We start from the raw sequence: 16,414 nt of genomic DNA on the forward strand, positions 1-16,414 counted from the left end.
AAGATATAGAGTACATGACAGCACCGGAAGCTGAGGCCAGATCTAAAGAAAGATAGACTGAACAACTCACTTTACAAGAAAAATATGATACATGTCTACAGAAATATGAAGTTCGTCATTTCTGTGATAAGGGCATACCAAGGATTTCATGCTGATGACAGAACTTGTTTAGGGCTTGTAAAAAATATTATGTGTGTGCAAACTTGAAAGACTAAAAGACTAAACTGTCTTCTGCACAAATAGAAGGAATCAGGCAATATTATTTCAAGGTAGTAACATCTGATTTATTTGTATTTCATCTCTGATGTGAGATATTAAGTACCTGATATTCATGAACTGCCTTAGGAAAGCCTCGGTGGGAAAAAAAAATTCAAACAGAAATTAGAGAGCTATATGCCTATTGAAAGATCTATTACTCATTTCAGTGCAAGTCAAATGTATTTACCAGAAATCTGCTTAACAAAGAGCAGAACTTCTGAAGTTTCCTTTCTGACAGCAGGTCTGTGCTCCTGTTACTGTCTTATGCTGAACCTGCTCTTGCTATCAAAAAGATCCTGGCACTCAGGCTGAACCTATATGAAGATATGTCCCTTTGGCTCCTACTGATTATCTCTCCAGGTCAGAAGTGAAGCAAAAAGAGACAATATCATTTCTGTGCACTCTGCCCACTGTGTATGGAAAAAAGCTTGGTTTTCCAGAGAAGTCTTTTTGGCACTACTTTATGAGAAGACACTATTAAAACAAAACAAACAAACAAACAAAGAAAGCAAAGCAAAGCAAAGCAAAGCAAAGCAAAGCAAAGCAAAGCAAAGCAAAACATGGTAGACTAAAGGCTTCTAAAATAAGAGCTTACCAGGAAAGAATGTGATGATGGAACTGTCAGTATTAGGACGTTCTTCAAAGTCCATCATTACCTGAGCTGAACCTTGCCTTGTATAGCATCTCACAGTGGATGTGTATTGGATATCCCCACTCCTATATATCATGGCAGAAATCTGTCCATCATTTTCATTGCCTACATATACAGATTCTTTAAACTGCATCTTAGGCACTGGGCAGAAAAACATAAAAAGCATGTGTAAAGTATAATTGCAAAAGTTATCATATCTTCCCTCCACTATTTCAAATTTAGATACGTTACATTGCACCAGATATATAACATAAGCAGCTAGACAGCAAATGACTTAACACATCATCTGTAACTGAAACATGTAGATTCACTGGCTTTGGTGTGATTCAAAAGGACAAGTGCTATTTGTGTATTGCAGTCATCCATCTGCATAAATGTGAAAAGGTAAAAAAAAATTATTACTCACAGTCAGACACTGAGTCATTAATGAAGATGGTGGCCTTGCTGGGTTCTCCAAGGGCAGCATTCATGGGCATCCTTAGCACAAGCTCAAACTTCTCAGTTCCTTCTAACACTGGCTGTCCAAGGTCATCCAGAATTACCACACGAAATGTCTGCATATTAACTCCAGGGGAAAAATCCAAATTACGACTGATGCCTACATAATCTACTCCAGCTACCAGTGGAAAAGAGATAAAAATTATAAAATTAATAAGTAGCATTACATGTAATGAAAAATAAAAATATCTGTCATTAGGCAGTTAATTGTAGGTAAATCTATTTTTTCTTTAAATATAATTTTAAAATTTGCCAAATTCTGGCAATCATGTAAAGCAAAAATATCTTTTGACCATCTAAGTTGGACTATACAATAAACCAAGTCAATATTAAGCTACTTTTTGTTTAGTGATTCAAGTTACAAAATGGGTCTGATTCTGTTCTGTTGTAAACCAACAGTTATTCCACTAAAACTAATAAAGTTTGTTTTAAGTGAGAAATGAAAGTAAGCAAAAAGCTTTGAGAGAGACTCTGGAGATGAAGCAAAGTCTTTTGGAAAGAAATTTCATATTATTCTGTAACGAAGATGGAAGTTTTGAGACTAATGTAAAAAGGAAAGGAGAAAAGGCTGGTGAGCTGACTGTAAGGAAGAACTGCTGTTCAGAGGAGTTGTGTAAAACAGAATGAATGGAAACCAGAAGAACCAAATTCTGCTCAGACTATGTCAGGTGAGGTCTGGCACCTTAATGTTACAGACAGACTGATTTGGGTTTGGTTTGCTTTTATGTTTTGTTTTGTTTTGTTTTGTTTTGTTTTGTTTTAAGCAAAGCAAGCCAGTCCATAACAAGCCAATGAGAAGGTGGCAAACAAAACAAGATACTGACTAAAACATGACTCTCTATCTCAGAACCAAAGCATTAAAGGTACCTAGAACTTTAGTGAAGAACTGAGTTTTAATGTTCATTTTTTTGGGAGAATAAGCAGCAGAGCTGTTGAAACAAAGCTTTGGGGGAAACAGTTTAATTGAAATTGAAATAAGGTTTGGAATTCTGTGAATTTGACAAAATTTGGCAAGATTAAAGGCCATCATCAGATGGGCACTTGCCTAGAGTTCCTGCGGCTCTACCTCAGAGCTAAGCCTCTAAGCAGGATGCCAGGACTGGCAGCTCAGTGCAGCAGATCCTTTGCTGCACTGTGTAAGACCAAGAACCAGGCTCATGGCTTTACAGGCAGCCAGCCATGTCAGAGCTTTCAGGCTGTGACCAACAGACTAGAAGCCCAAGAGCTGTGCCATTCCCAGTTTTGAGTCTAGAGGTCCTGGCACAATGAATTAAGATTCTTACTGTAAGGAGATTTTTTTTTTCCCCCGAAAAATAAAATAACTTAAATATTCAGGATGAGATAAAGACATCACATCATATAAAGCCAAGTTCAGAAATGAAGTAATCATGTATTTTTTTTCAGACTTCATAATTTTATTTTTCATGGAAAATATGATGTTTATCCTATATGTTATGTATGATACATATATATGATGTTTAGATATTCCTGAAGTAACAGTAAAGTTTTACACAATTTTGCCTCACTGATAATTAGTTGAGAAGATAAACTCTACTGTCCAGTTACAGTCAGGATAAGCATCTAAGGAAAATAATTTTTATGCTGTCTCTATATGAATGTCTTAGTTTTAAACATTGTGGTTTGTGGAAAAAAAAAACCAGAGTACACTAACACTTGATTCTGCAGACAAAGGTTCTGTCAAAGCATCACTGAATCACACAGCTGTAGCAATCCTCTTGCTCAACAGGATACTAGATAATAATTTTTCATTGCCTACAGTAAAAATGAGAGGAGCAAACTCTGCATGCTGCCAGTGATTATAACTCTGTGCCCAGAGCATGCTGGTGAGGCAGTAATCAACTGCCTTTGTGGGGTAGTGTTTTATGTGCGGATTTGAAGGCATTTCTCTTAGTGCTGTACTTCACAGTTGCTCCTACTCCTGTTTTTTTTGAGAGAAATTCTGTAACTACTTAATTTGTTCTAAGAAGAAAGATCTGCTAAGAGCAACAGACATATAAATTTCATCTTATGTAGCTGAATCAAGACCAAATGTACTAGCATTTGTTGTCGAGATGTATTATGAAACTAGAGCAAAACGATGACTTACCCTCTGCAGTTATTGGTTCAGATTTGCGAGACCTCACTGTAACAGAGGCAGCTTTAGAAAGATCAGTTCCAGTCCTCCAGACACGTACCTCAATATAGCCAGCACTCTCATCAACAAAGTATTCATCATTTCCAAAGTAGAATGCTGGTTCTGGTGAAAGAGGAATAATGTCCATAAATGTTTCTTTACCTTACGTTGAAGGTAAAAAGAGAGCATAAAATCCACATTAGACAATGGAGAGCACTTTGCTCTCCTCAGCAAGTGAAACAAAGCTTTTTTTTTAAGGTTTAGAATTTTTCTAGGTATTTTTGGCTTCTTTCCAAGTATTGGTTTCCCTGTTTTGGGACAGCAATTGTTATATCAGCACTGTGCTCTTTTTCTTGCCTCTTACATTTTCAACTGTGTGTGTCAGCAGGTATGAATCTGTGTGCAAAACCAAATGCGTTATCTCATTAAACTTATTTGAGCTGAGTCCTGTGTGCAAGCCAGAAAATTCCTTGCATTTTTCACTTTGGTGCAAACAGACAAAGGTGAATATAGATAATGAAACCTTAACTTGAATGTTCTCACAGATTCCTGTTGCTAACAGGAACATGATATATAACGGGAGCTGCTTTTGGAAATGTTTTTCAGCTAACCAAAGGGGCAAATACTTAATTTTAGTTCCCCCACATCTAGCATTTAAAAGAAAATCAATCTTATTTCATGTAAGCTGGAATGTGAATAGTCTTTTATCTTAATATTTAAGTTTCACAGTTTATAAGAAAGAAGACCAAAAAGCAAAGGAGGTTAAGTGTTATCCTACTTAACAGGCATATTGTTTATCCTCATTTTTTCCTCCCTTTTTCACCCCACAGCAATTTCACAAAGTAAACAGGCTTAAAAACATAGCCCAGCTTTATCCTGGATGTATATCAGCTCCCCTTTTCTATCCCTTCCATTCCTGTTTCAAACATATATGAGTAAGCACACACAGCCAGTGCCTCAGTTTTCCCATTGCGCAGCAGAAATCATACCTACCTTCCACAATGGTTGGGATGCAATTTGAAGACCTACAGAAGCTCTATTTGTATTTCATCACAATTTTTTTACATTGCCTAATGAGAATTTGTTATAATAATGAGGTTACAATATCACAAACGTGCTTGAAGATACCATACAGCTTATGGCCAACTTGAATTAAGTTGAAAAAGATCATAGCGATTAATCGGTGCTCTATCAGTGGCACTATGAATATTTCCTCTTCATCAAGCATAGAAAAAAAGAAAAAAATTCAAAGGAAATGACTAGAAAAGCTTATGGTTCTACAGAGATATGCCTAGCACACAGAAAAGGTACAACTTACCCAAAGGAGGAGACATAAATCCTTTTTAATGGTAAGTGGAAGCTGGGCCCATCATTTCCATGATTCAGTCAAATTTTCTTAAGATTATATATATGTTGCAAAACCTATGACTTCTATTACAGTGGAACAAAGGCTTTGGAATTGAAGAACCTGCTTCGAACTACAACTGAGCTCAATAAAGCCAAATATTGTGAAGACATTGTATTTTGAAAGTTTTGGAGAGGCTTGTAGGATAACCAGACAGATAAAATACCTATGCTTTTCTGAAGTACTTGAGGACAATCTGACTGACTACACAGTGTATGGCAACAATCTCCTCTGTGGTAGTTTGCTTATTTATTTTTACAGAAAATTGAACAATGTAAAATAGGAGTTTAATTAAAACTAACCAGAAATAATATGAAGTAGTTACTCAGTTATTACTAAGCCAAAACTTCATCTGAGAAGACAGCAGTTAAAAAGTATTTTGGAATTGCATTGAAGAGTTAAATTGGAAGTTTTGGAGAAAAAAGTTTTCTCTTCTGTTTTCAAGATTTTTCCTGTATTTCACAACTTACAAAATAAATTACTAAAAAACAAGCAAACAAAAAAACCCCCCTTAATATTCCACATCAGTGAAACAAATGCAGCTGCCTCTCTACTTATCTGCTAAAACTAAAATCATGGGTTGTAACAAATTCATGGAACTGAATGTATTTACTGAAAAATAGTGCAGATTCATAGACCTGCTTGAGCATTATCAAGGTCATTGACCTTTGCAGGATGAAAGACAAACTTGGCAAATGTCTAACGTTGGTAGATGAAAAGGCTTTCAGTTCCAATTTAAATTTTTTTATTCAATATTATGTGTATTTAAATGTGTGTGTGTTTGTGTGCACAGACAGACACACATAAATCTTACATTATTTGCCTCTAGGGACTGGGTTGTCAGTAGTTGCATTTATATTTGGGACTGCAAAGCTCTTATCTGAAACATTTTTAATAGGTAAGATACACTCTCTGGACCTTTTTGTATAACTACTATTAACTTTGATGAGAGTTCTACTTTCAGGGATACTACAGAACTGGATATTAGACCTGCAAAGAAATGTGCCATTTCAGACATAGAATGATCTTCTAAAATTCTCAGGATGGACAAAGACTCATCCAGTCTCTAGAGGTTAAAAATACAGAATGCCTACTAAGACCAAATGGTTATGAATATCCCAGCAGTTAGATAAAGGCAGCTAAAAATATTATCAAATCTAATACATGTTATTTCTTAAACAAGTAATCTTAAAGTTTAGCATACTTTCCCAAGTCTAATCTCGTTCTTATAATCCTGTTCTCTCTATATTGATGTCCCAGTAGTTCTGGAACTAGATCTGGACCTGGCTGCACCTCATTTTAAGCACTTAAGTGAGAGGTACTCACATCCACAGCCTGCTTGCTCTCAGTTTGCAAGGACAAAGACAGGCCATTCCAGGAGCTTTCCCAGCATAACCAGCATGCAGAAGGAGAGGCGGAATGGCTCACTCATTTCTCACTCAGTGAGAAAAATCTGAAGATATCTGGAAGAATTCCCTTCTACTCACTGACTACACAGGGAACTTAAGATGATCTGTCTTAAACTAGATGGAAGATATAAAAGAAAATGTTTGCTTTACTGCTACTGAAGAAGAATCCTCACACACTATTTGTTCCTGTAGTCACAGCCAAACGTAAAAATGCCTAAACCCTCAGTTAGCTTGCCTTGTATTCCAGAGTGATTTTTTCACACTTTTTGAGGCATGTATCTTCAATGAATGACATTCTGTATGGTTACCCATCCTAGGAAACAAATCCTTACAAATGTTTTGTAAGTTCATTTCCTGTAAGCTGTGTTAGTAGCTCCCCAGGGGAAGTAGCAAAGCCAAGCTACTAACAGGGAAAGCATTGTCTTTCTCAGGTCATGGCTGGAAAACACTCTGCTCAATGACTGCGGGCTCACTTACAGCAGATCTTTAATCTAGTGATCACTCTGAAGAGAGAACACTGCAAATTTAATAGTTCCTCTTACAGAAATAAGAGGAAGTTTTTTTAGAGTTTTTTTGTTCAGGCCCACAGATTTCACTGGCATGAAGTTACAATAATCAGAGGAGAAAGGTTAGAAGCTTTAGTTCCAGGTTTCTTGGCACAGAAATGAAATCTTTGTCTTGCTTTTGTACTAGTTATACAGTCGGGAGCGTATATCAACTACAGCACTAGTCAGTCATCAAGCAGGAAAACAAACACACTTCTCATGCCATTAGAAATAGACCTATCTTTGAATGTATATCAGAAAATCAATGTGATAGCACGAAAATATTTATTTCCAAGGAGGCTTTTGTTTTTAAATTATATCCTTACAATCTGCTTTAGAGGGACATGGCAAAAGAGTAGGTTGGTTATAAGATATGCAAGGTGCCACAATCAGTTTGGGCTGCCAGTGCAAATAATACGTAAGGCAGGATAGTTAGGACAAACACAAAAGAACAGACTCCTCTGTGCTGACACTTTAATAAGCCTTAATGGCTAAAGTGATATATGCTTCCAGTGAGAGATACATATATATATATGTATATATGTATATAGTCTCAGGAGGTGAGAAATAATAGAAGAAAACAGACCTGCCACTCTGACATATTTAGATATTGGAACTGGGAGAAGCAGTCATTACAACTCAACTCATGGTTGATTTTTTCTAGTGGTGTTAACCCATTTACTCCTAAAAGCTTCTGCCTTCCTTCTTTCCATGCACAGTACAAACAAGGCTATAATGTGAACCTTATGAGTTGCCAGAGCTAGCAGAAATCTGTTGTGGTAATGCAGAAGGTGCAAAACAGTGCTTTGTAAGCCTACTAGCCTGTTCTGGTACAGTCTAGACATGCTAGTGCAATGCTAAGTCCAAAGTAATGAGCCCTGATGGTTGACACAGCTAATTAGCTTGGACATAACAACAGACAAACATGGCCAGATTTCCTCTGGACCTGATCTGGCTCATATCCAGACAACATATACATCCCTACGCAATGCTCGCTTGCATTTCAGTATCACAGCATTAAATGACTGAGCTGCTGAGTCTATAACACAAGAGACTCCACGCTTCTGAACGTGAAGTGGGTAAGTTGTAGATAGACCAGTTAAGAACAAGAGTTCCATTAAATTTGAGAAGAAATGGGCATTTACTGTTTAATAACAGTAAAGGTCAACTTCTGTAATCTCTCTCTTATATGCATGTTAATGGGAGCAAAAGAAAAGCTCAGAAAAACTGTCCATTACAAAAAGTGTATATTATAATATTATGAAGGAGGACTTTAACATCTGAAACTAGATAGCACCATTCTACAGCTATTTACACATCCTTGAAGCTATGCAAGCAACTGAGCTTGCATTTAGCACAATGAATTTAATTTGCCAAGTCATTTATTTTTGCTGAATGCTGTAGAAGCAGGGGTCAAGATTACAGTCAGAGCTCAGTTTTGGAGCAGGTACCTATTGTGCAAATGCCAATAGCTTTTTATTTGATGTGGTCAAAATAGATTACTTTTCAAATTTATATGTTGTAATCTTAACAGCTTTCATCTTCTTAGCACTGTTGTCATAACTTTTGCAATCAAAAAGTAAATTCACCTCAGAATCAAAATTACTAGTTACAGCCAAATTGCCACACACATTATCTCAAGCAAATAATGTCTGCATTTCCATTTGTCTCAACAGCCCATTTCTGTCTAGCAACTTACAATGATTTTTTAAAGGATACTGCAAACATAACAGGTAAAAGGACAGACTCAAATTAATGCAACCTTTACCAAACCCAGTTCTATTTTGTAAGAAAAACACACAATTTTTTTTAATCTACAGAGGCAACGCCATACATTGACTGGACTGGTTCATCACTGAATTACTCTCATTTTATCTAACTTAACCCAGTAATTTCAGTAGAGTAACACTGTGTGAATCGAGATCAATAACTCCTATGAACAACATTATATATGATTCACTGGTAATTAATTTATGATACATACTAATTCAGTATAGACCTTTACATTTTAACTCACCTTTTATGTTAAAGTGCATCCATGCTTCAGTTTCTCTACACATAGTACCATCACAAGCAGCACCTGCCTAGCAGGCCTGGAATCCACATCTAACCGCTCTGCTACATGAATAAGTAAAACTCAGATGTGAGCAAAGTAGCACAGTAAAGGAAACAGACTACAGCCCTAGCTGCAAGACTGAGGATGGCAGTAAGATGGCTACAGTGACACCCTATCTCTGGTCACCTACTCCTTCCTTCTTGTCAGTCCCATCCCTGCTGCAAGGACAGCCTGCAGCATACTTTGCAGCCTGAAGAACTGAGCTAATTCTGATTTTGCTTAATGTCAGGTTGCGATTCATAATGGTTCAGTAATAACTAGATGAGCTGCAGAGTATGCCTGAACCATGGAGTGTAAAGACATCCGAGTGCATGAAGCCATGCTGTAGCTCAACTCGTTCACGATGTGTGCCTTTAAACTGAAGATGAATTTTTCAACAATTAGTTAACTGTTACGTACAAGATGGTAATGAACAGTCTTAAGTTGTCTCCCAGCTATAATTGGCATTTCAGGAGAAAGGCTAATGTGTGAGGTTGACTATTGTAAGTGACCTTCTCTTGGAAGCAATTCATTTACCTTTGTTGGTTTGCTGAGAAACATTGTTACCTTTCCAAAATACCAAATTCATATATATGTGAACTAACATATACATGAAAATATTTATTAGTAGAAGTAGCATTGTTATGATCCTTGCACGCACCCTCAGGATATAACTTCCAGACTTTGGTATCACTGGAACTATCACAGGTGTCAGAGGAGCTTTTCCCATGTTCAGAGTCTGAGGACAGGGCCAAAAGATTTTTCTGGCTACAAGTACAACAAGCTCAAATCACTTGCCCAAACTATTCCATAATCCAGATAATTGCCTCATTTACCAATGTAAATAAAAATATAAAGACTAATAGCTGAAGAAACAAACACTTTGGAATTTGGGGACACACCCGAACGTGATGGTATTGCCTGCAGCAACCATTTGACTTTCACATACCTTTTCCCTACTGGCTAGACCTCCCACAGAGCATGAAACCAACTCAGAATGTTCTACATGTTCTATTTTTAAAAAGAATGAGATTATTTTTATGTAAGAGACCCAGGAAACGGCATCAGTAACAAATTCTCAACAAACTGATGAAACAGAGGCAGGCAGATAAATGGGAAGGCTTGGCAGTAGTATTTAAGTATACCACACACAAGGCACCTCACAAGGAGGCCAAGCGTGAAGGAGCTCACAGTCAGTGATTCATACATGAGATAACAAATGAGGACTCCTACAAACAGAAATGGTAGGAAAAGCTGAGCAGCATTTTAGAAATCAGGCTACATAAAGATATAGCATGCAGCCATTTCTAAATATGTTTTTCACATTTTAATTGAGTAATTAGTTTACTACTGGGCCTTGCAGAAAAAGCGGTCTGTAGAAAGGGTCTCAGTAAATAAGTCTCTGTAATAAGTATATTTGCAAAAACAGAGGTTTTCTGATAAGAATATTTTCAATTTTTCTCTTCCAAAGTGCGTTCCTCACACCTACACTCATATCAACAACAAAATCGCAATAACTCATTCTATGAATGTTTTCTTTATAATCCCTTGTAACATCATCCACTTAAATCATGACCCTGATCTCTAAGATTTTAAAGCCCAAAGTCATAGTGATGACAATTATGTTTTCTCCCCAGCTGAGATTTCCACTGGTTGGCAAGTCGTATTAGTAAGGCTTTTGAATGATAAACAAGCATTTTGTTGTTTGGTAATGAGAGCTGATAGGAAGATGGCGAGGAAATTGTGGAGACTCAATAGCAAAGACAGAAATCCTGGATGTTCATAAAAGTAAAAGCATGCTGAAAATGAGCTCCTTATGCAATGAAAGCTATTAGACTTTGAGAAAAAGGATACAACAATATGCTGAAGGTCAAAATAAATCCAAATTGTGCATTTTCTGAGACTAATTTTTCGTAGAATCACAGAATGGTTTGGGCCAGAAGGGACCTTTAAAGATCATCTAGTCCAAGCCCCCTGCCATGGACAGGGACATCTTTCACTAGATCAGGTTACACAAAGCCCCATCCAACCTGACCTTAAACACGTCCAATGATGGGGGATCCACAACTTCTCCGGGCAACCTGTTCCACTGTCTCACCACCCCCATCCCCAAAAATTTCTTCCTTATGTCCAATCTAAATCTACCCTCTTTCAGTTTAAACCATTTCCCCTTGTCCTGTCACTACAGGTCATGGTAAAAAGTCTCTCTCCGTCTTTCTTATAAGCCCCCTTTAAGGATTGAAAGGCCGCAACAAGGTCTCCCTGGAGACTTCTCTTCTCCAGGCTGAACAACCCCAACTCTCTCAGCCTTTCTTCATAAGAGAGGTGTTCCAGACCTCTGAGCATTTCTGTGGCCCTCCTCTGGACCTACTCTAACAGGTCCATGTCTTTCTTGCACTGGGGACCCCAGGACTGGATGCAGTGGGCCTGTGCAAGGTATCAGGTGTTTCCTAGTCTAAAGACCAGCATCTTTCTTGTGCTGAGGACCCCAGAGCTGGATGCAGTACTCTAGGTGGGGTCTCACAAGAGTGGAGAAAAGGGGGAGAATCACCTCCCTTGACCTGCTGGCCACGCTTTTTTTTATGCAGCCCAGGATACGATTGGCTTTCTGGGCTGCAAAGTGCGCATTGCTGGCTCATGTCTAATTTTGCATCCACCAGTACCTCCAAGTCCTTCTGTGCTGTAGGGGATACCATTCATCCCCCAGTCTGTACTGATATTGAGGATTGCCCGAACTCCGGTGCAGGACCTTGCACTTGGCTGTATTGAACTTCATGAGGTTCACATGGGCTCACTCCTCAAGCCTGACAAGGTCCCTCTGGATGGCATCCCTCCCCTCAAGCCTAGCAACTGTACCACTCAGCTTGGTGTCATCTGCAAATTTGCTGAGGGTGCACTAAATCCCACGGTCTATGTCATTGATGAAGATATTAAATAGTACCGGTCCCAGTACGGACCCTTGAGGAACACCACTCAGTGGTTTCTGTTTGGACATTGAAACATTGAGTGTAACTTGTTGGATGCGGCCATCGAGCTGATTTTTATCCATCTAATGGTCCACTCATCAAAGCCATATCTCTCCAATTTAGAGGTAAGAATGTTGGGGGGGACTGTATCAAAGGCCTTGAAGAAGTCTAGGTAGATGAGACCTGTAGCACTTCCTTTGTCCACTGATGCAATCACTCCATCATAGAAGGCCACTAGATTAGTGAGGCATGATAGAATCATAGAATCATAGAATCATTAAGGTTGGAAAAGACCTCTAAGATCATTGAGTCTGACCGCCAACCCAACACCACCATGCCCACTAAACCATGTCGCTAAGCACCACATCTACATGTCTTTTAAATACTTCCAGGAATGGTGACTCAACCACTTCCCTGGGCAGTCTGGGCAGTTGGGCAGCTCCAAGGCCTGACCACTCTTTCAGTAAAGAAATTTTTCCTAATGTTCAATCTAAACCTCCCTTGGCGCAACTTGAGGCCATTTCCCCTCGTCCTATCGCTAGTTACTTGGCAGAAGAGACCAACACCCACCTCGCTACAACCTCCCTTCAGGTAGTTGTAGAGCGCGATGAGGTCTCGCCTCAGCCTCCTCTTCTCCAGGCTAAACAACCCCAGTTCCCTCAGCCGCTCCTCACAAGACTTGTGCTCCAGGCCCTTCACCAGCTTTGTTGCCCTTCTCTGGACACACTCCAGCACCTCCATGTCCTTCTTGTAGTGAGGGGCCCAAAACTGAACACAGTATTCGAGGAGCGGCCTCACCAGTGCTGAGTACAGGGGCACAATCACCTCCCTACTCCTGCTGGCCACACTATTTCTGATACAAGCCAGGATGCCATTGGCCTTCTTGGCCACCTGGGCACACTGCCGGCTCATGTTCAGCCGGCTGTCAATCAGCACCCCCAGGTCCTTTTCCGCCAGGCGGCTTTCCAGCCACTCTTTCCCAAGCCTGTAGCGTTGCATGGCGTTGTTTTGACTGAAGTGCAGGACCCTGCACTGGCCTTGTTGAACCTGATACAATCGGCCTCGGCCCATCAATCCAGCCTGTCCAGATGCCTCTGCAAAGCCTTCCTACCCTCAAGCAGATCAACACTCCCGTCCAACTTGGTGTTGTCTGCAAACTTACTGAGGGAGCACTCGATCCCCTCATCCAGATCATTGATAAAGATATTGAACAAGACTGGCCCCAACAAGACTGACTGATATGCCCTTGGTGAAGCCATGTTGGCTGTCTCTAATCACTTCCCTCTCTTCCATATATTTCTACATATCTTCCAGAAGGTTCTGTTCTATGATCTTACCAGGCACAGGGGTGAGGCTGTTAAATTCATTTTAACCAAATGAATTACAAATCTGAATCTTATCAAAGTAGCACATGTGTTTGGTCTCATTGAAGAATAAATGAAGAAGAAGGGCGGCACTATTACTGTAACTATCATTACTAGAAATGGTGCATAGAAGAGGAATAGCATAACCAAGAAATGTAAAATACTTTGTTTTCCAGGTGGCTGTTGGTATTTGTATATAAATTCTGGCAGAGCTTGTACCACATTTATTAAAGAAAATTATGATTCTGTCCATTCTTGTGGATAGTTATTAAATCTGTTCTTCTGCCTAAATGTATACACAGACTTTTCTGAATTGGAGACATCTTGACGACATCACAAGAGAGGCTAAGAAAGATACTGGCCCAATTCTGACTTTAGATTTTTGCACTTTTACTATTCAGTCGCAATGCTAGTTATGTTGAGTTTGCTTAACTGGCAGAAACAATTTCTTACAGGCTTTTCTGCCCACATACAATGAGAACACATTTAGCCCACTGAGGTCTGAGAAGAAAAATATGCAAGAGATCCTCCATGCTCTCTTTGCAGGAGCTAATGTTGAGGATGGGACTTGGCAGAGAAGACAGAACAGAAGTGAAAATAGAGCAACAGCCAGACAGACTTATCAGACCACAAAAGCAGAGCTCTAATGACAGAAAAGATGCTCTGCTGTATGTTAAAAGTTCTTGAATTCTCTCTTTTGGACTTCTGATCCCATTCGTGTGGAAGGGAGGAGAAGAGTTGCCTGACAGACAGTAATGTGAGATAATAACTGAGTTAATCCTTTGAGGATTTACACATTCAAAAGGAGAATCAACGTCATTAAAGCCCAATGGGGTACACTGGTTACTCTGTTGTTCAGTATCTTTCGGATCTTCAAAGACCGATGAGCAAAATGGCAAAGTCTCAGCATAAGAAGCTTCAGAGGAAGCAAGATGATCTGAAGAAACCTTAGGAAAACTGAATGCACCAAGATGTTCTATACAACTATACAAGATGTTCTATACAAATCTTAAAAACACAAAGCACTCACTAGGCCACTAAATTCACTCCCTACAATCACAAACAACCAAGAACAAATGATTAATTTAGAATGGTTTTCTAGGCATTCATTACATTTTCAAACAGACTATAATAAATATAAGATCTGCAGTACAAAGATCAAAGCCATAAAAAATACAACATGCTACAGGAAGACAGGAGAGAGAAAGATGTTCAACGTACTCTTGAGTGAACTGTAATAAAACAATGATCCATTAGGGTCTGGAAAACAACATCGGTACATGTGAGAACACCATTTCCTTTAACTTGTTCTAGATTTAACAGAAAGTATCAATTTTCTACAGTTCATGTAATTTCGTACCTTCTGCTTATCAACTATTTTATGTGCTTTGAGCACGAAACTAAAAAGCTGTTTTCTATACTTCAACACTCTCCTAGAAATACTATTATAATTCACGTAGAAATGTAATAATGCATATGTAAGCTAACCATTTAAGAACCTGCAGTAGTGAAGGTTTAGAGATATGCTGCTCTACCAGCTGAGTCCTCTATTGTAAAGGAGCCATCTCAAATAGATGTGATAAAGTACTATCTGGAGGTCATGCTCTGTCCTCCTTACCTATCAAAGGAGCCTAGATCATAAGATTGGACTATATACCTAATTATTAAGCAGCTAAGTGAAGATGAGATTAATCCAACATCTGTAGCTCATATATATATGAGTGTGTACCTGCAGACACACACATATAATAAACTGTCAGCAACAGATAATGCTAGAAAAGCAAATCATAAACGTGCCTGGTTGCCTCTATAAGATGTCCTACTGTAAGATAAGACATTAATTTATTTCTGTGATAGACAGCAAACAGGGACTTTCCAAAATCTTTAAGGCTATCACCATAAATTGAACATTTTTCACTCTGTTGAACTGGTGATAATTACAAACTGTAAGTAAAGAAAACTGGGAGTATAACATGTGTCATAAATTGGCTGTCTTCCACTTTTTCCCTTGATTAGTTGCCAGTCTGGCCACCTGCCACAGACTGGGGAAAGGGGAGGGGTCACATGGAGATTTTACCTAATGAGAGGACAAAAGAAGTTAAAAGCTGCACAGAAGTGCCAGAGGTATCAGACCCACAAGCACTGTAAAAATAGAAAAGGGAGAAAGTAGTCAAAGATGGATGCACAGAGGGAAAAAGAACAACTAGTTCGTTATTTTAGTCATCTCCAGAGAATGGTGAAGGGTACTTGGCCAGATCATGACTCCAGTCCATAATATAACACTGGGCATGCTCTGCCTATAGTGTTCAGGTTGTAACTAAAATTGGACAAATAGACTAGCAGATAACTACCAAGATCAACCAACCACTCATTCACACCTATTGTCGAAAAGAAAAAGACACATTTAATTGCCTGCCTTGGAGGCCAGGGGAAATAAGGATATTCCAGATAGCCTTGTAAGATAAGGATGTCCCTCTGACAAACTATGTTACTAATAAAATATTTAATTACCATCAGCTGGAAATTTGGCTCAGTACACACACTGAAAGTTAGTTGATACTGTATACCTACTGGGATACTTAATGCAAAGCATATATGTATAACGTAGCATTGCAGTGCTGACTTTCTGCCTCTTTTCAAGCTATTGATAGTAAACGTCAATATGGACTTTACTGCTCCAAGCAAGTTGTGCAAGTGTTAGTGGCTACTGATTTCCAGAACATGGTCTAAGGATTTCCAAAGTTTAATTAACTGTAGGCTGACAGCAAGTGTTTTAAAGAAATCTCCAGAAGACTAAAGAATTAAACTGTTCTGGTTGACCTCTAACACTGGCTTTCTGCATTATCATACCATGATCATACCATCATCCAGTTTACTCAGCTGTAAAATATTCCCAGATAGTGCTATCCTCTATCATGTGGATGATACGAGTGATCGAGTCTGTTGAGTAGGTATAAAGAAAATGGTAAGCAAACCTCCAACATAAACCTGAGTCATTTGTTTTCAGCCTTGATGTAGAAATGTCAAGAAGAAGTCTGAACGGCTGCTTGCCCATCTAATGTGAGTGAAGTGGAACAAATGTATTTAA

General features: G+C 38.9%; 1 protein-coding gene across 1 annotated transcript in view; it reads right to left on the reverse strand.

The window, feature by feature from the left end:
* FREM2 (FRAS1 related extracellular matrix 2) overlaps positions 1-16,414 on the reverse strand; it is a 142,627-nt gene that overhangs the window by 35,154 nt on the left and 91,059 nt on the right. The window contains exons 7-9 of the mRNA XM_075139998.1: positions 3,516-3,665; positions 1,317-1,526; positions 854-1,051 (exon numbers count right to left, since the gene is read on the reverse strand). Coding sequence (XP_074996099.1) covers positions 854-1,051; positions 1,317-1,526; positions 3,516-3,665 — 558 coding nt within the window. The remainder of the gene's footprint in view (positions 1-853; positions 1,052-1,316; positions 1,527-3,515; positions 3,666-16,414) is intronic.

This window comes from Calonectris borealis, chromosome 1 (assembly GCF_964195595.1).
Source record: "Calonectris borealis chromosome 1, bCalBor7.hap1.2, whole genome shotgun sequence".
Taxonomy (NCBI): domain Eukaryota; kingdom Metazoa; phylum Chordata; class Aves; order Procellariiformes; family Procellariidae; genus Calonectris; species Calonectris borealis.